At 50.5% G+C, this 18,756-nt stretch overlaps 1 protein-coding gene and 1 pseudogene across 2 annotated transcripts; one reads left to right on the top strand and one right to left on the bottom strand.

The window, feature by feature from the left end:
- AQP3 (aquaporin 3 (Gill blood group)) lies at positions 1-5,707 on the top strand. Of its 2 annotated transcripts, XM_030832696.2 has the most exons (6): positions 1-108; positions 3,167-3,293; positions 3,653-3,790; positions 4,129-4,247; positions 4,517-4,734; positions 4,821-5,707. In XM_030832696.2, exons 1-6 carry the CDS (start codon positions 1-3, stop codon positions 4,987-4,989), a joined length of 879 nt encoding a protein of 292 aa, XP_030688556.1. In that variant the 3' UTR covers positions 4,990-5,707. The 2 variants fall into 2 exon arrangements, with proteins under 2 accessions (XP_030688556.1, XP_060155988.1); XM_060300005.1 differs by lacking the exon at positions 4,517-4,734.
- A 5,531-nt stretch (positions 5,708-11,238) lies between these two features.
- LOC115840148 (GTP-binding nuclear protein Ran-like) lies at positions 11,239-12,047 on the bottom strand (annotated as a pseudogene).
- Between the last annotated feature and the right edge of the window lie 6,709 nt (positions 12,048-18,756).

Genomic DNA, 18,756 nt, shown 5'->3' with positions numbered 1-18,756 from the left:
ATGGGTCGACAGAAGGAGCTGGTGTCCCGCTGCGGGGAGATGCTCCACATCCGCTACCAGCTGCTTCGCCAGGCGCTGGCTGAGTGCCTGGGGACCCTCATCCTCGTGGTGAGTGGCGGGAGAAGCCTCTCTCCAGCCCCACACTCCCCAGTCCCTCTGTTCACCGGAGGGTCTGTGTTTTTAAGACAGCCTTGACCCCTCTCCCAGCTCTGATCCCTCGCCCCCAACTTGACCCCTTCCGGAGCACTCTTCGCCCATAGCGTTAACCCCCTCAGTGACTGACAGTTTCGACTCTTGCCAGAATGACAGCTGTTATGCCCCAGTGACAGCTCTGATCCTTTACCCTCTCACCAGTGACCCAGCCCACAGGCTGGGGACAGCAGTCACCTCTGCAGTCTGGGACCTCCAGCCCTTTCTGGCTGCCACAGCTCCCCAGGTTCCTAGAGTCCCAGCCCTGGGAGGCAGTGGAGGCAGTGGCAAATGGGTCCCTCTTGGGTTATTTGGGTCTTGGATGCCTGGCCCCTAATGAATAATTAAGCCTCAGAAGAAAGTCCAAAAGTTGCCCTGCCATAAGGACAGTTTGCCACAGGTGGGGGCAGAGGGCGGGGGCTACACAGCAAACAGCAAGCGGGAAGGAGGGAGGATCCTGAAGAGAGGAGTCTGTGGAAGGCAACTGTGCCCCAGGCACAAAGGACGCGGTGTCACTAAAATTCCTCCCCTAGTGCTGAGCAACTCCCAGACAGATGCTGTCAGCTTCCATGCAGAAGCACTCTGACTTACTTCCCGGGGCCTGAGTTACTGTACAGGTTCTCTGAGGGGGACACTTCCCTGCCTGGGTTACTCCCCAGTCCCAGTTATGCCCTGGTTATGCCAGTTTGGGTCTGGGTTGTTCCTGGGTGACTCTGCACTTTTGGGTCTGACAGACACACCAGTTATGGGCTCCATTTCCTGTCCCAGTTACTCGCAGATTTTCGGCCACTCTTGTGGTTACACCTGTTTCCCTCTGAGTTACGTCTGGGTTCATTTGCTCTGTTGCAGGGGATGGGGTACTCCGTGTCCCACTTCCAACCCTAGGTGACGTAGACCAGGCGGCCCCCTGTGAACTAGCAAGATTAACTAGGGGCAAGTAGGGCTGGATGGCCCACCCTAAATGGGTGGTGGTGGTGGAGCAGATTCTATAGGGAGAGGAAAGCTGGACTCACCTCTGGCTTCCAGGAACAAGAAGGGGGGAAGCCAGGTGGGGCACTTTATCCATACCCCCTCCGCAGACTAGTAGACCTCCCAGTCATCTGCCTCTCTTCTCTCCCAGTGCCAAGTGCCAAGAAGGGAATAGGGACAGACGCTTGTTTTCCTCCTGCCCCCGAGCCGTGTGTCCCCCCGTCCCTGTCTGATTTTTAGTCCAGCCCCCTGTTTGAGAGCAGCCAGGACAGAGCAAGTTGTCTTCCCTTCACAGAGGGGTCTTCCTATCTCCTCCCTAGTCTCAGTTTGCCTTCCCCCAAAGGAGCAGTCAGGCCTCCCGCTGAGCCCCAGGATCATTTGGCTTCTCCCTGACCACAGAAGGAGGGTGTTATGTCTGTGAAGGCGTTCAGGCTCAGGTGGCTGAGGGGCATTTTGTGTCAGTGCCTGGAGAGGAGAGGCTAGGCCCGGGAGACGCCCAAGTGGTCGGTGAAGGCTTACCTGCATACCTCTGTGGGTTGGGGACCGAGAACCTGCAGTGGCAGAAGCAAGGCTGGCTTTCGGGCGAGGGAAGCCCCTTTCTCTGAGGCTCCTAGTAAGGTGAGGAGAGGGAGAGTGAGCCCGGAGGAAGAGGAAGAAGAGTCTCAAGGTGGTGGAACTGGCTCTGACAGCTTCTCCCTCCAAGGCCCCCTGGGATGGAGCCAGGTTTGGGCCTCAGGCAGGCAAGGAGCTGAGGCCAGGGCCGGCCAAGCTGGGCAGGGTGCCCCAGACCCTCACATGCCTGTTCCAACACACATACATACTTACACTCTCTGACCTTTGCTCTCACTTGCCTGCACACCTTTGCCCTGCATCACGGCTGCTGGCTTCCCCACTATCTCTTGGTCTTCGTGAAGGATGATAATCAAAATGCTTAACCACCCAGTACAGCAGGACACTGACCCTTTAGAAGTGACGAGGGCCCTTAGCACAGGTTTTGGAAAATTTCTGCTGGATAGGCATAAAGACTTTAGTTATGGAGAGGTGGGAGAGGAGAGCTGGGGCAGGGCTGGAGCAGCTTCAGGGGACACTTTGGGGGCTCAGGGCAATGGCTCTTTGCAGAGGAGCTAGTACAGAAACATTTTTACATTTGAACAAGGGGAACGGACAAATAGCACATTCTGTACTTGCAGGACATCAGGGATTTTAGTCCTCTTGAATACGCACCACCCCCCCAATTTCCAGCAGAAAGCTTAGAACTAGTCTCCCCACTTCCACTGCTCTGGGGGTCCTGGACTATGGCTAGTGAGACTAGACAGATCGCTGTCTTTGGGACCTCCAAATCTGAGTGGGGAACCTGGACCTCTGAGGGCAGGGAGGTCAGGGCAAGTGGAGAGAGGAGGCTCTGGGTCAGGAACAGGTCAAGGAGGCTGAAGATCCTGAGAGGGAGAGCAGGGAGAGGCAGGAGCTCTGACACCCCAGATTCAGGAGGACTTCTGCCTTCCTCCCTTTCGTTGTGCCCTCTCCCCCTCAGCTCTTCTTTGGGGCAGGGAGGGAGGCAATTGCAGGTAGGGGATGAGTGAGAGCCTTCCCACCCCTATGGGCCAGGCCTGAAGGGCTGGAGGTGGAACTGCTCAGGTGAGAGTGTCCCCTTCCACCCACTCCTACTGAGAGTCAAGAAAAATCAGTGGAGATGGTTCAGCCATCTTCTGGGCTCGAGGTTGCAAACTTTGCTTCCAGTCCCTTCCATAGGACCCTGTTATTAGTAGAGTTGGGACATTGGGTAAGACATTGGGTAAGACATTGGGACATTGGGGCTAAGAGGCCATGTCTGCTTCTTCTACGGGTTATAACTGCAGCAGGAGGAGGAGGGGTTCGATTCCAGGAAAGGGCTTCTCGCCCTCCCGTCCTCCCCATGAAGGCAGGGGGAGGTTGTTGGCTTCATCCCTGCCCTCTGGAGTGAGACTCACTGGTCCTCACCCTCCCTGCTTTGTTCTGTTTCCTGACACAGATGTTTGGCTGTGGCTCTGTGGCCCAGGTCGTGCTCAGCCGGGGCACCCACGGTGGTTTCCTCACCATCAACCTGGCCTTTGGCTTCGCCGTCACCCTAGGCATCCTTATCGCTGGCCAGGTCTCTGGTAAGGCCTTACCCCACCCTCAGCCATCACCCCTCCACAGCATTCCCACAAGGTGTCCCGCTGGAGAATAGGGTGGGAGTGGAAGTCATCTCAGAACAGGCATAGCCAGGGCTTAGCTTTGGGTCCTTGGAAAAGAAGAGTGGTGAAGGAACTTGATACTTGGAAATTTTGACTCTGACCTTGGAATCAGAGATTAGTCGAGTTGGTCTGTTACATAGTCCAACACACCATTCTGTACAAGAAACCCTTCTCTGCATCCCTGGTCACCAGGCCAGAGAGGGGGAGTATGGGGCGGGGGAATCCTGGCCTCCCCACTGTGGCAGGCAGGGGTTAATAGGTTCCACCTCCCCTCTGCCCAGGGGCCCACATGAACCCTGCCGTGACCTTTGCTATGTGCTTGCTGGCGCGTGAGCCCTGGATCAAGCTGCCCATCTACGCCATGGCTCAGACTCTGGGAGCCTTCCTGGGTGCCGGGATCGTTTTTGGGCTGTATTATGGTGAGGCTTCCTACCCTGCCTTCCTCCACTACCCCCTCCCTCTGCTTGGGACCTGCTGGCACCAGGCCTTTCGATGACAGATGGCTGGGGCCTGCCCAGGCCCCGGGCTTATGACTCATTCACGCACAGGCCCCAGGTGGGGGTCATGAGGGGAAAGAAATGAGTCGGGCAACAATGGAGTCAGGCCCTCCACCCCTCCACCTTCCCACCCCCGACTCCAGGATAATAAAGCAGGGATCACACTCACCTGTGACCCCTGGGAGGGTGGGCCTAGCCTGAGAGGGGAGATGGGGCTCAGGCCTCTGCCCTCACCCACTTGATATCTAATCTGTGACCAGATGCAATCTGGGGCTTCGCCAACAACGAGCTTATAGTTTCGGGCCCCAATGGCACAGCCGGCATCTTTGCCACCTACCCCTCTGGACATTTGGACATGGTCAATGGCTTCTTCGACCAGGTACGGGCTGGGGGTGAGTGAGGGGAACTCGGGGAGGAGGACCAGGCTGCCTTGGGTTGCTCATGGGCTGGCTGGGGGAGAGGACTCCTCGTCTAGGGCAGATTCCTAGGAATCTGCAAAGTTAACCAGCAAAAGTCTTAGTACCACTGCTCTGGAGAGCAGAGCACGGGAGATGCCAAGACTCTGAGAGTGGAGGGAGGCTGGAAGGTGGAAGGAGGGGCCGGAAGGTGGACGGGGGCTCTTCTCACCCTGTTCTCCCCACTCCCCAGTTAATTGGCACAGCCTCCCTCATCGTGTGTGTGCTGGCCATTGTGGACCCCTACAATAACCCTGTCCCGCCTGGCCTGGAGGCCTTCACTGTGGGCCTGGTGGTCCTGGTCATCGGCACGTCCATGGGCTTCAACTCTGGCTACGCCGTCAACCCCGCCCGGGACTTCGGCCCTCGCCTTTTCACAGCCATTGCCGGCTGGGGCCCGGAAGTCTTCACGTGAGTGCAGTCCCCGCCAGCGTGCGCCAGCCCGTCTCCCCTCTGCCCTGCCCCACGCGTCCCTGACCACATCTGTCTGCCCCCAGGACCGGCCGCCACTGGTGGTGGGTGCCCATCATCTCCCCACTCCTGGGTTCCATCGCGGGTGTCCTCGTGTATCAGCTCATGATCGGCTGGCACCTGGAACCACCTCCACCCTCCACCGATGAGGAGAATGTGAAGCTGTCCCACGTGAAGCACAAGGGGCAGATGTGAATGGGCAGGGGCCTCCCCCTCAACCCCTCTCATGAGCATCCTTTGACTGTGCAGGGGCTGCTTCCTAGAAGCCCTCTTCACAACACCCCTCCCAGGCTAAGAAGCTCCTTGTCTACCACCGCCCCTCTAGAAAGCCCCCTTCAGGATTTTCCATCCTGAAGGAAATAGGATCCAACAGGACCGCTGGCCACTGCCTGTAAGCTGGTGGCACAGGGAGTAGGGCCAATCTAGTCCTTTGTCTCTCAAAGAGAGAGAATGGGCAGCAGATGTGTGCGTGTGCGTGTGTGTGGTTTTCCAGATATTCAGGGCAAAGGACCAAGTGGAAAGGATTCTATCTGTGGGCGTGTGGGGGAGGCCCGGAGGGAGGGAGGGTGTTGTGTCTGTCTATGAGTGAGGAAAGCACCAGGGATCTGCATGTTTCAGGGGCTCCGTGTGGAGGAGGGTCCAGGTACATGTGTTTCTTAGTATGTGTGTGTCTGCTGTTTTTTCTACACAGGGGACTTCTATAGGCTTTGGGGGAGGTAGGGTGGGAATATGAGTAGGGCTAGGAGGAGGGGACCACAGCCCAGATGAGGAGCTCTAGCTATTCATACATAAGTAAGAGCAGAGTGATGTGTTTCTGTCATGATGGAGGCATGAGGTGGGTGGGGTGAAGTCCAGGTCATAAGTTTCACGTTTGCTCTTTAAAAAAAGAAAAAAAAAGTATATATATATATATATATATATATATATTTGTGTGTGTGTCTGTGTGTGTGTGTGTGTGTGTGTGTGTATGTAAAAATATTACAGTTTTAGGGATGGGGTTGGGAGACTCTAATAGGCTCTTCATTCCTTTTTTTTTTTTCCTTCACTCCTTTAATCCTCAACTCATGTACTCTTTTGCCTTTTATAAAAAAATAATAAAATATATGCCAATTGTGTAAATATCTCTCTGCTCGCTCTGCTGTTTTCATGGCACCAGCTAAAGAGCTTCGGTGAGTTTGGCCACAGATAGCCAGGGCACCCTCAGGGTAATACTCAAACCTGCCCTAGGGGCAGGGGTCAGTCACACAGACAGGTCAGAGAGCTCCTTCAGCTCAGCTTGAACACAAGAGTCCCACACTCTCCCCCAAGTTTCCATCTTCCTGGGATCCCCCAGTACAATGAATCACATCTTCCCAACCCCTGCACCCACCTACTACCCCAGGAAGGCAGGCTGAAGCCTGGCTTAGGGAAGAACTTTCTCCCAGGCAGAGCTGCCCAAAGGAGAGGACTGCTACCCAAGAAATAGTGAGCTCCCTGTTGTTGGAAGAGACCAATCAGACCGGGAACCTGTTATTGCCTTCTACACCTCGCAGCTGTTTGGGCTCTATCACCTTCAACTAGACCTTGGCCACAGCCCCCTGAGCAGCCTCTCTGACTCCAGTTTGCCCCAGTCAGTCCACACAGCAACCAGAGGGATCTTTCTGAAAACCCCCGCTGAAAGTGGGCTTCTTTCTACCGCTACCCAGCGACCATTCAAATCCCTCCATCCTGCAGTCAGGCCCTCCAGGACCTGGCCCTGGTCCCTACACCTTCCCTCACGATGCTCCATCCACCCCAGACTACTTTGTGTGCTCCTGTGCCTTCTGACCTCACTGCCCACTCACTAAAATCCTCCTGATCTTCTCCATCACCTCCTCCAGGAAGTCATCCCTGCCTTACCCATTCTTTCACCATCTCTACAGTCAGTTGTCTGAACCCAGAGACCACAGCTGCATTCATTCGTGCCTCCTGTGCTTCAGTTCTTCAGTCTGAGGCACCCCTGTGTCCTGTAAGGCTGGGATCTGGGATTGGACTAACTCTGGTGCCCTGACTGAAGCCTGGGAAGCTCTGCTGGGAGATCACATGCCCTTTCCCACCTCCTGCTCCTTCCTTACCGAATCCTCCTCAACTTTCACTGGGAATAAAAAGGGAAGGCGGCCCCAACCCAAGCTCTCCTGCAGAGTTAACCACGTTGGGATGCCTGGGTCTGGAGGAGAACTGTGGTTTTTAGAGGATAAGCCAACTCTTGCTCCCCAGCCACTTCACAGATAAGGAGACCATGGCCCAGAGTGGGTGGGTCGCACAGCCTGGACTCTGGGCAGGTGGGGCTGGGGGAAGGCAGTTCCATCTCAGGTCTCCACCCACTCGTCCCCAGCTCCCAGGAGGCGTGTCTGGAATGTTGAAGGGACCTGAGCCAGAGGGAGTGTCCCCTTCTCAGGCCCTGGGGGGAGAAAGGGCAAACCAAGGGAGGAGAATGTGTGCTTCAGAGTTTCACTGCAGCCACACCTGTCCCGCTTTGGGTACCCTCACTCTGCTATCCTCCCCAGCATGCCCCATGCCCTTTGTCTTCTCTTACTCTCAACTCCTGCAGTTGACCCTGACCAGGGGGTGGTGGGAGGGCTTCTGGCCCAGTGGTGAACAAGTAGTCAGACCTGGATTCCAAGCCCAGCTTGGCCTCTCTCTAGCTGTGTGATACTGGGGTGGTCATTTTCTTTCCCTGAACCTCAGTTTCCTCATCTGTGAATTGGGAGACATTGAGAGGAGGAGGTAATGGAAGTTAATAGTCAATAAATGTCAAAAAAATGATTTTTTCCTGCAGAACAGGGGAGGGGGGATGGTGGTTGGTGGAGAGATCTGAAGGCTGTTTTTTAAAGGTCATTGAATTTAATATCCTCTTCCGCCTCAGATTCCTTCCACGAATCTGAAGTTCCTGAGAGGGGGGAGGGAGAACAGGGTGATGGCTTGCTGTGCTCTAACTTGAGGAGGGTTTTGGGAGGAATAGGAGGGAGACACAAGAGGGGGCCACCACGGGTGTAGAGAGCAGAGGAGCATGCAGCCTAGGGAACACGCTGGATGGAAGGTCAGACCGAGTGAGGAAGAGGAAGGCCTGGCCGCCCAGTGACAGAAGCCAAGTAGCAGCATGACCCCTGGGGGCAGGAGCGAAGCTTCCCACCTCCCCTACGCCCTTCTAAGATATGCCTCCTACCAGCAGTTCTGTCTGATAGCAAGTTCTAGAAATAAACCTCTTCATCTCTTTCAGAAAAGTAACTTAATCCGTTTGCCAGGGTGGACTTGAGAGAGAACAAGATCCCACGTCTCATCTCTGTCCCTTCTTCCTGAGCTAGTCCTCTCCACAGCCATCTTTGGAGGAGCTTATGGTTCCTTAAAGCTCTGACTTGCTGGCATTGAAATCCACCTCCCTGAAACCTGAGCTGGGTTTCCGTTTCCTTGTGTGCCTGCTTGTGTGTGCGCACACGCAGCTTTGCATCTCTCAGTGCTGCTGGGTGTACCTATCTTTCTCTCAGTCTGTCTGGTATGGCTCTGGGTCAGTGCCCCTGGCTGACCATGCCTCTGTCTCTGTCCCTGCCTGACTCTTTGTGTCTGGGTCTTTCTATGTGTACTTCTAAATGAACATGTCATGTACTTAAGAGAGTCTGAGTGACCAGTCCCGCTCATCTTACCCCAGGGCATATCTCCTCCTTAATTCCTAGTAATGAGCTCCCTCCTTCTTGCTAACTCTTTCCCCTTGATTTTGTTTGTCTAAAAGCCTGGGTGTGGCCACCCCAGGCTTGGGGAAGCATGGGTGGGGTAGAATTGGGTGGGGTGGGAAGGGGAGAGGAGGGACTACTCCACCCTGAACAGAGACCCCAGAGGCCAGAGACGCCCTTGGTCCCCCACAGGAGGGTCTGTGCAGGTACTGGCCTCCTCATTGGGAGGAGGGAGCCTGTCCTGAGGTGGGGACACTGAGTTGTGCACCTGGGAATGCTGGCAGTGCAAAGGAAGGAGAAAGTCAGGTGGGGAGCCTCCTTCACCTGCAACTTTACTGAATTCATCAATTCATTCATCAATGAATTTGGTAAAGCTGCAGGATACAAAATTAATATACAGAAATCTGTTGCATTTCTATAGACTAACAATGAACTAACAGAAAGAGAAACTAAGGGAACAATCCTATTTACCATCGCATCAAAAAGAATAAGATACCTAGGAAAAAGCATACCCAAGGAGGGAAAAGACCTGTACTTGGAAAACTATAAGACACTGATGAAAGAAATTGGAGACAGCACAAACAGATAGAAAGATATACTGTGTTCTTGGACTGGAAGAATTAATATTGTTAAAATGGCTATACTACCTGAGGCCATCTACAGATTCAATGCAATCCTTATCAAAATAGCAAGGATATTTTTCACAGAACTAGAACAAATAATCTTAAATTTTGTATGGACCCTAAGTAGGCAAAACAATCTTGAGAAAGAAGAACAGAGCTGGAGGAATCACGTCCCACCTGACTTTCAGACTATACTACAGTAATCAGAACACTATGGTACTGGCACAAAAACAGACACATAGATCGATGGAACAGAATAGAGAGCCCAGAAATAAACTCATGCACTTTTTGTCAGTTAATCTATGATAAAGGAGGCAAGAATATACAATGGAGAAAAGATAGTCTCTTCAATAAGTGGTGCTGGGAAAACTGGACAACTACATGTAAACTAATGAAATTAGAACACTCTCTAACACTATATACAAAAATAAACTAAAAATGGATTAAAGACCTAAATGTAAGACCAGAGACCATGGACTTCCCTGGTGGCACAGTGGCTAACAATCCACCTGCCAATGCAGGGGACATGGGTTCAAGCCCTGGTCCAGGAAGATCCCACATGCCGCAGAGCAGCTAAGCCCTCGAGCCACAACTACTGAGCCCACATGCCACAACTACTGAAGCCCACGCACCTAGAGCCCATGCTCCGCAATAAGAGAAGCCACTGCAATGAGAAGCCTGAGCACCGCAATGAAGAGTAGCCCCCACTCGCCACAACTAGAGAAAGCCCAGCAACAAAGCAACGAAGCAACGAAGACCCAACACAGTCAAAAAAAAAAAAAAGTCCAGAGACAGTAAAACTCCTAGAGGAATACAGGCAGAACACTCTTTGACATAAATAGTAGTAATATTTTTTTTTGGATCAGTCTCCTAAAGCAAAGGAAATAAAACAAAAATGAGCAAATGGGATCTAATTAAACTTAAAAGCTTTTGCACAGCAAAGGAAACCACTGACAAAACGAAAAGACACCTACTGAATGGGAGAAAATATTTGCAAATGATATGACTGATAAGGAGTTAATACCCAACATATATAAACAGCTCATAAAACTCAACATCAAAAAAATAAACAACCCGATTAAAAAATGGTCAGAAGACTTGGATAGACATTTCTCCAAAGAGAACATGCAGATGGCCAAGCAGCACGTGAAAAGATGCTCAACATCACTAATCATCAGGGAAATGCAAATCAAAACCACAATGAGCTATCACCTCATACCTGTCAGAATGGCTATCATCAAAAATAACACAAGTAACAAACATTGGTGAGGATGTGGAGAAAAGGGAACCCTTGGGACTGGTGGTCCAGTGGCTAAGACTCCGAGCTCCCAATGCAGGGGGCGGGCCGGGTTCAATCCCTGGTCAGGGAACTAGATCCCACGTGCATGCTGCAACTAAGAGTTCGTACGCTGCAACTAAATATCCTGCATGCTGCAACCGAGGCCCAGCACAGCCTAAATAAATAAATAAATATGTTTTTTCCAAAAAGAAAGGGAACCCTCATACACTGTTGGTGGGAATATAAATTGGTGCAGCCACTGTGGAAACAGTATGGAGGTTTCTCAAAAAACTAAAAATAGAACTATTCTATGACCCAGAAATACCACTCCTGGATATATATCTGAAAAAACCAAAAACACTCATTCTAAAAGATACATGCACTCCAATGTTCATAGTAGCATTGTTTACAATTGATATGGAAAATGATATGGAAACAACCTAAATGTCCATCAACAGATGAATGGATTAAGATGTGGTATATATATTATCCACTCATCTGTTAATCTTAATTCATTCATCTGCTGAATAATATTCCATTATATACATATAATGGAATACTACTTATACTATATGTATACTACATATATGTATATATATATAAAAATATATATACAATGGAATACTATTCAGCCATAAAAAAGAACGAAAATTTGTCCTTTGCAACAAAATGGATAGACTTGGAGGGTATTATGCTAAGTGAAATAAGTCAGACAGAGAAAAATACTGTATGATATCACTTTGTGTGTGTGTGTGTGTGATGTGACTGTAGCAGTCTTATATTTGAAACTCAAGGAGGAACCAACTGTGTTCCAAAACACCTAAATAAGCAGGTCCAAAAACTGAAGGCATTTTTTTTTAACTGCCACATTCACTCCGAAGCCCATTCATCTCCTTCAGCATCCCAAAGATTAAGCACATGTTCTGCTTAGCTATATAGTAAAGTGGCAAACACGCTGCACCACTGACATCACAGGACAGTTGCCTATAAAACTAGATTTCTGACGCTGGAGTCCAGCTTCACTTTCTCTTCGTCTGGGAGGGCAGTTTTCTGAGGAACCTCTAGATCCCGCCTGTACTGCGCTGCCAACGCTGAGTCCATGACCACCTCTGGTGGGGCGAGAGCAGGCATGGAGATGAACTCCAAGTTAGGGTCTCCCATCAGTTTTCTAGCAAGCCAGAGGAAGGGCTTTTCAAAGTTGTAGTTACTTTTGGCAGAAGTGTCATAGTACTGAAGATTCTTCTTTCGGTGGAAGACAATTGACTGTGCCTTAACCTTTCTGTCCTTAATACCCACTTTGTTGCCACACAACACGATGGGGAGGTTCTCACACACTTGTACAAGATCTCTATGCCAGTTAGGCACGTTCTTGTAAGTAACTCTCGATGTTACATCAAATGGCACACTGAGCTTGTATATAATAGCCATCTCTCAGTCCACCAAATTTCTCCTGACGAGCTGTATCCCATACGTTGAACTTAATAGGTCCTCTGTTGGTATGGAACACAAGGCGATGGACCTCAACACCCAAGGTAGCTACATACTTCTCAAATTCACCAGATGACGTTTCACAAATGTAGTTTTTCCAGTACCACCATCACCAACCAATACAAGTTTGAACTGAACTTGGGGTTCTCATTGGGCAGCCATCGTGATGTTACTTCTAGAAGCGTCTCCACGCCTGTCTGACTGAGGGCTGGAAAGATGGCAGAAGCCTGTATGATATCATTTATATGTGGAATCTAAAAAATATAACAAACTAGTGAATATAACAAAAAAGAAACTGACTGATAGATACAGAGAACAAACTGGTGGTTATCAGATGGGATATGGAAGGTGGGGGAGGGGTAATATAGGGGTAGGAGATTAAGAGGTACAAACTACTATATATAAAATAAGCTACAAGGATATACTGTACAGACCAAGGAGGGACTTCCCTGGTGGTCCAGTAGTTAAGACTTCACGCTCCCAATGCAGGGGGCACAGGTTTGATCCCTGGTCGGGGAACTAAGATCCCACCTGCTGCATGGTGTGGCCAGAAAAACAAAAAAAAAACCAAAAAAAAACACACAAAAAGAGCACAGGGAATATAGCCAATATTATTATTATTATTTTGCGGTACGCGGGCCTCTCACTGTTGTGGCCTCTCCCGCTGCGGAGCACAGGCTCCGGACGCGCAGGCTCAGCGGCCATGGCTCACGGGCCCAGCCGCTCCGCGGCATGTGGGATCCTCCCGGACTGGGGCACGAACCCGCGTCCGTGCATCGGCAGGCAGACTCTCAACCACTGCACCACCAGGGAAGCCCTATAGCCAATATTTTATAGTAACTATAAATGGAGTATAACCTTTAAAAATTGTGAATTACTATACTGTACACCTGTAACTTATATAATGTACATCAACTGTACTTCAATTAAAAAAATAAAGGGCTTCAGCCTGGTTGTTTAGCCCCAATCCCTCCAACTCAAGTGGAACCAACTTTCCCTAGGAAGACTGGAGTCAGGGGAGATGAAACCAGAGCCCCTTTCCCATCCTGGTTCTTCTCCAGAAAACTCAGGTTCCTGAGTGATGGAGAGGTAGGCACCCCACCATTTTGTGTGGCTCTGGGGATCTGGTAGAGGTTGAGAATCGTTGCAGTGACGCATTAGGGGTTTAGAGGGAGAGGGTTGATCGCAGGGTGGCTGAAGACAGAAGCAAAAATCCCAGTCTGTGTTTCCAAACCTTGTTTCTTTGCTACTCAGGAAATCCTTCCTCAGGGCTCACTGCCATCCTGCTTCAGCTCCCAGGACAATTACCATGACACTGGGGGTCTTTTCCAGCTCTCACCAATGCACCGGGAGTTCCAGTAGCTTTGGGAGGAGAAAGAGGGTCTGTGTGCCCCTACCCAATCCTGCATATGACCGAAGGAGAGGAGGTCTGGGGGTCACTAATGGGGGGGTCTTATGGACAGCTGAGGTGGCCAGAGGGGTGAGGTTATGAAGAGGCTGAAAACTGACTAATAATCTGACACCTCCCTGGATTGCCTTGGTCATACCTTCAAGTCAGATGTGATGTGGTGTGGAGAAGGGGTGGGTGTTACTCTTCTCTGTCTCTAGAGCTCTCTGGGGATAAAGGCTTAAACCAGATGCAGTCATCTCAACCAGCTTCTCTGATTCTTGCTCTGGGAAGTCTTCTTGGCCCACTCCCAGGAACCTCTAGCCCCTGTCTCTTCTCTGGAAGCCCCTTTGAGGAGTGATGGACTTTTGCCAGGCTTCCTCACTGTGCTCAGAGCCAAGGAGGCCTGACTGGGTGAGGGAAGGGAGGACTCTGGGAATTCTGATAACCACCTGGACATGGTCCACCGCTCATCTCCATGGAGACACCCCACCCCCACCCCATAGCCAAGGAAGTACCTGGAATGTCCTGCCTCCCACCCTCATCCTTTGCCTCTCTGCTCAGGGTCACTGCCAGGGCCTGGCCGGAAACAGATGAGATGGGGGAGTAGGGAGGGGACTGGCTTAAGCAGGGAGGCAGGCTGCAGGCTCTGGTCTGAGGGAGCTCCTTTCTAGGAGAGGTAGCCTTTAGCTACCCAGGGAAGTCAGCTCCCCAGTTCCAAGTCAGGGGTGGAGAAGGGAAACTGATCCCGGCCTGTGGACAAAGTCTCCCCTTTATTGGACTGAAGGTTTATAGCTTGAGCCACCTTTGGCCCTAAAAGGTGCGAGTATGCCCACATACATGTGAGGGTGTGTCTGCTGTAACTGGTGAAGGACTGGAGAGGTTGTGCATTTTTTCTTAGTTCCCCAACCAAGGATTGAACCGTCACCTTCAGCAGTGAAAGCTCGGAGTTCTAACCACTGGACTGCCAGGGAATTCTGAGGGCTGGGGGTGTGTGTACCTATTCACACAAGTGCATTTACACGCTCACTCACTCACTCACCAACACACCCAGGCACACTCACTTCACATTCAACCCACCTATATTCATACATGCACACTCATACTCTGACAGTGACTCACACTCACCCACACTCTGGTGCTCAAACACACTTAGATACATTCCTGTACACCCAGTACTTCCACGTTCAAACTCTGACGCGCACCTCCACTCCATGGCCTCACACACACATACTTTTACAGCCATGCACGCTTAAGTACACGTCAACACACCCACTCACAGTTGAATACACACTTACCCAGCTCGAAGGCACTCCTCCTTGCAGGTCGCCAGAAGCCACACATCTGTGCAATGAGTCTGATGTGTGTGTGTGGGTGAGTGCAGAGACAGGAGGTAAAGAGGTGGGCATCACAGGGGTCAGGATGTGGGCTTGGGAAGCCTTTAGGTGTTGAGGTCACAACCCAGATTTTCAGGGCAAGGGGTCAGGAAGCAGGAGGTTTAGAGAATGTGGATGAGATTCCCAGTGCCTGGGCAGGGCACATAGTAACTGTTGACAAATACTTGCTGAATAAGAGAAGAGCAGGATTGACTAAAACTCCCCATTTCCAGTTGGTAGAGCTGCCTGTCTGTGTCACAGAAGTTTAGAATCCTAGGCAACCAAAGAGTCAGGGCCATCTCACCCTCTGAAGTCAACGGCTCTCCATCCTCACTGCCATCCCCCAGAGCAGGAGGCTGAGTCTCAGATGCAGGTGACTTCAGACATAGAGAACAGACTTCTGGTTTCCAAGGGGGAGGGAGGTGGGGAAGGGATGGAGTGGGAGTTTGGGATTAACAGATGCAAACTATTATATATAGGATGGATAAACAACAAGATCCTACTGTATAGCACAGGGAACCATATTCAGTATCTTATGATAAACCATAATGGAAAAGAATTTTTTAAAAATCTTGTATTCCCCAGCCTTCAGAACTGTGAGAAATAAATGTTTATTGTTTAAGCCAATAAATAAATGAATAAATAAATAAATACAGGTGACTTACATGAAGCTACTAGGTCAGGCAGTGCCAGTCCAGACCTAGGTCCCAGTCTCAGGGGAAGCTTCTAAGCCCAGTGACACTTGAGTGAAGACAGAAGCCACAGCAGGCCTAGCTGCTTGGGGATGAACAGAAAGTGACTAAGCTCTGGCCTGTCCCAGGGATTTGGGCCCTAGCCAGGAAAGACGGGGACCTGTTGGGGTCCCTTAAGGTATACAGGATCAAGAAGACCAGCAGAAACTCTGCAGAAAAACTCCTGGAAAAGTCTCATATATAAATTTGTACCTCTGGTCTTTCTGCCAGAGGGCTTGGGTTTAATTCATTTGTTTCCTTATTATTTCATCAAATATTTATTGAGGATCTTTTTCATGCCAGGTTGTGGTAGATACCAGGATTACTATAATGAGCAAGGTATATACAAGATCATATAGGGTGCATCTGGGTGCACAAAAATCTGACTCGATCTGATTTGGGCAGCAGTGGTAATTCATTGGCTCAGAAAACTGAAAAATCAGAGGAAAACTTCAGGTGAGGCTTGATCCAGCACTCATTTCCATTCTGTTTTTCCTCTCCTCCTTCCGTGAGGCGTCAGCCTCATCCTAAACCTGGATTCTCTTATGGTTCCAAGACACCTGACTCCAGGCTACATGCTTCTTGTTAATGTCCAGCAGGGAAGAGGGAGCATCATTGTCACCACAGTTCCAGAAAATACCCAGAGGCACACTCTGATTGGACCAGCTTGGCTTCATGCCCAGCCCTGTGTCACAAGCATGGCCCAATTAATTGGATTAGCTTAAGTCACATGTTCCATCTCTGGCCCCAAGAGAGATGGCAGCTGCACCCAAACAAAATGGATTACCAAATGGAAATGAGGACTGTTAGGAAAAGGGAAACCAGAGCCTACCAAATAGTTCCTGTCTTCATGGAACTTAAAGATGAATTAGTGGAGGAGACTACAAATACAATCAAACAGGTGAAATTGGGAATTGGGACATTTTACCAGAACAAAACATTTCTACAGGACTGGATACATAATTTGTGGGGCCTAGTGTAAAATGAAAATGCCCTTTATTCAAAAATTATTTAGAATTTCAAGACAGCAACAGTATTAAATCAAGTGTAGGGCCCTTTTAAGGCCCAGGTCACCTGTCCATAAAGCCAGCCCTGTACCTCTTCATTGAGACCTGAAGAAGGAGAAGGAATCAGCCAGATGGGGTACTCCAGGTAGCAGTAACAGTTTGTGCAAAAGCCTGGTGGCAGGAGATCAGGTTCCCTGGAAAAGCTGGAGGGAATTCAGTTGTGGCTGGAGCTTAGAGTACTAGATGAGACTGGAAAGTGGGTGTGGCCATGTCGGGTAGGATACCGGTCATGGAGTATCTGGGAAACTGAAGCTTCCTAAGTCTCCTGTTTAGTGGCCCCGTGAGCCCATCCATCACCAAGCTAACGGGCAGGGAGGAGCCAGCTGGGGGCCAGACCCTGCCTTGGAAGGAGATCAGATGATCAGGGAAGTAAGTGGAGTATGATGAGAGGCCTGGGTGTCAAGAGCACCAGGCTGCTCTGAGACCCAAAGCAAGTTCCAGCACAGAAGTTCTATGATTCTCTTCTGGGGTTCCAAACAGTCTTAGATTCAGATGATGGAAGGAAGGAAGGAAAGAAGGAAAGGAGGGAGGGAGAGAGGAGGGAGGGAGGGAAGGAGGAAGGAAGGAAGGAGGGAAGGGAGGAGAGAAAGAAAAAGAAAGAGAAAGAAATTCCCTTTTTATAGCAGGTCTTATGTTAGTAACAAACTGCTGAAGGCTTGGGGAGATGGAGGGAGTTTACTCTGCACAAACCTAACACGTTCAAGTTGAGTATCAGGCACTCCTGTTCTTGGAAATCAGGCTGGTGGTGATTTCTCACTGGCCCTTTATCCTACTTAGCATCCTAGCCTCTGGCCACATCACAGGTTTTTTTTCTCTTCTTACTTTCCCTCCTCACTTTCTCCCCCTGGATTGCTCACTATACTCTAAACGTTTTCGGTAAAGTATTCAGCTGAGCAAAGGGTCACTAACACAGGTCCTGAGATTTTCTTTAATGGGACCCACTCTCCTCAGGTTTTAAAAAGCAGTCTGCCCTCCTCCTTTACAAGGGAATAGAACTCTCTCTCCATGGTGACTGCCATTTACCTGTCTGTCCCCGAGACTGAGCTTCATGGAGACAGGGAAACAGGTCTGATTGTAAAAGCTAGCGCCTCATATGATGCAAGGGGTTCAGTAAATATTTGCTGAATGAATGGATGGGATTATTCAGATCTCCCCTCGAAGCCCACGTTTTTTCTCTCTCCTTCCAGGGAATGGTTATGACAAAGCATTAGAAGAATCAGCTGTGGAAGAAGCTGGTGGAATAGACAAATCCCCGGCTAGGACAGCTGTGGAAGCTGTAGTCTCCAAGGAGAGGGAGTTTAGGGGTTCTTGGTGGACCTCAGATTGGGGTGGATGTGTGCCCAGGACAGAGGAGGCAGAGGCAACACTAAGGTTTCTTTCTTTTTTTTTTGTGGTACGCGGACCTCTCACTGTTGTGGCCTCTCCCGTTGCGGAACACAGGCTCTGGAACACTAAGGTTTCTTGATGAGCCTGGACGTAGCCAAGAAAGGCACCCAGCCAGCCCCTCTGGCTGTCGCTGCACCCAGAGATCTTATCTGGGGGCAGCTGATGGATGGTCCTGAGTCATGGGACCTGCAGCCTAGAAAACAGTTCTGATGTTGAAACAGGCCCAGGGGAGGGGGCAGGGTGGGTGTCTCTACAGCACAGACATCTTCACCTCCCACATTTCGTGTCAACCCCGGGTCACCTTTATTGTCATCACTCATCTCCCGTCCTGTCACTCATTTGCCACCCTCATCAGCATCCCTGCATCACAACCACTGTCACTTTCTTAACCATGCTGTCACTCGACCCAGTTTCCATCACCGTGTTACCGTCTCCAGATTGCCACCATCCCTGTCCCAGCCCCATGCCCAAGGCTGTTGCTATCTGAACCCACACTGTCTTCTTAATTAAAGGCCTTTACCCAACCCTGCCACTGGCTAGTTCCATTCCCGTCTCCCTGTCACTTTCACTGTTACCACCTGTGCCTGTCATCCTTGTCATCCTAGTCACTACAGCCCTTACCACCTGTCCCAGTCTCTATCACCTCTAAGTCCTCTGCACCGTCACCACCTTTCCCAGGTTAGTTCACCAGCACTGCCCATCTCCGCCACCCCCATCACTGTCATCAACATCTTCCTGTCTCCAGCCCCTCACCTAGGTCTCGAAATGGGCTTTCCCCTCTGGGGTAGACATTCTCAGCATGGGCCCACCTCTGAGCCTTTGCTCCTGCCTTTCCAGCCTCTGGCCTCCTCTGGGTTTCTGTATCTGGAATTGCCAAGCTCTTTACCTTTGCTCTCTGCTCTGGCCAGGGGTGCTTCATTTCACCATGTTGTCTGGACC

Source organism: Globicephala melas, chromosome 6 (assembly GCF_963455315.2).
Source record: "Globicephala melas chromosome 6, mGloMel1.2, whole genome shotgun sequence".
Classification (NCBI taxonomy): Eukaryota; Metazoa; Chordata; class Mammalia; order Artiodactyla; family Delphinidae; genus Globicephala; species Globicephala melas.
Note: the sequence above shows the minus strand (reverse complement) of the source record. Positions and strands in the feature narration are given on the sequence as shown.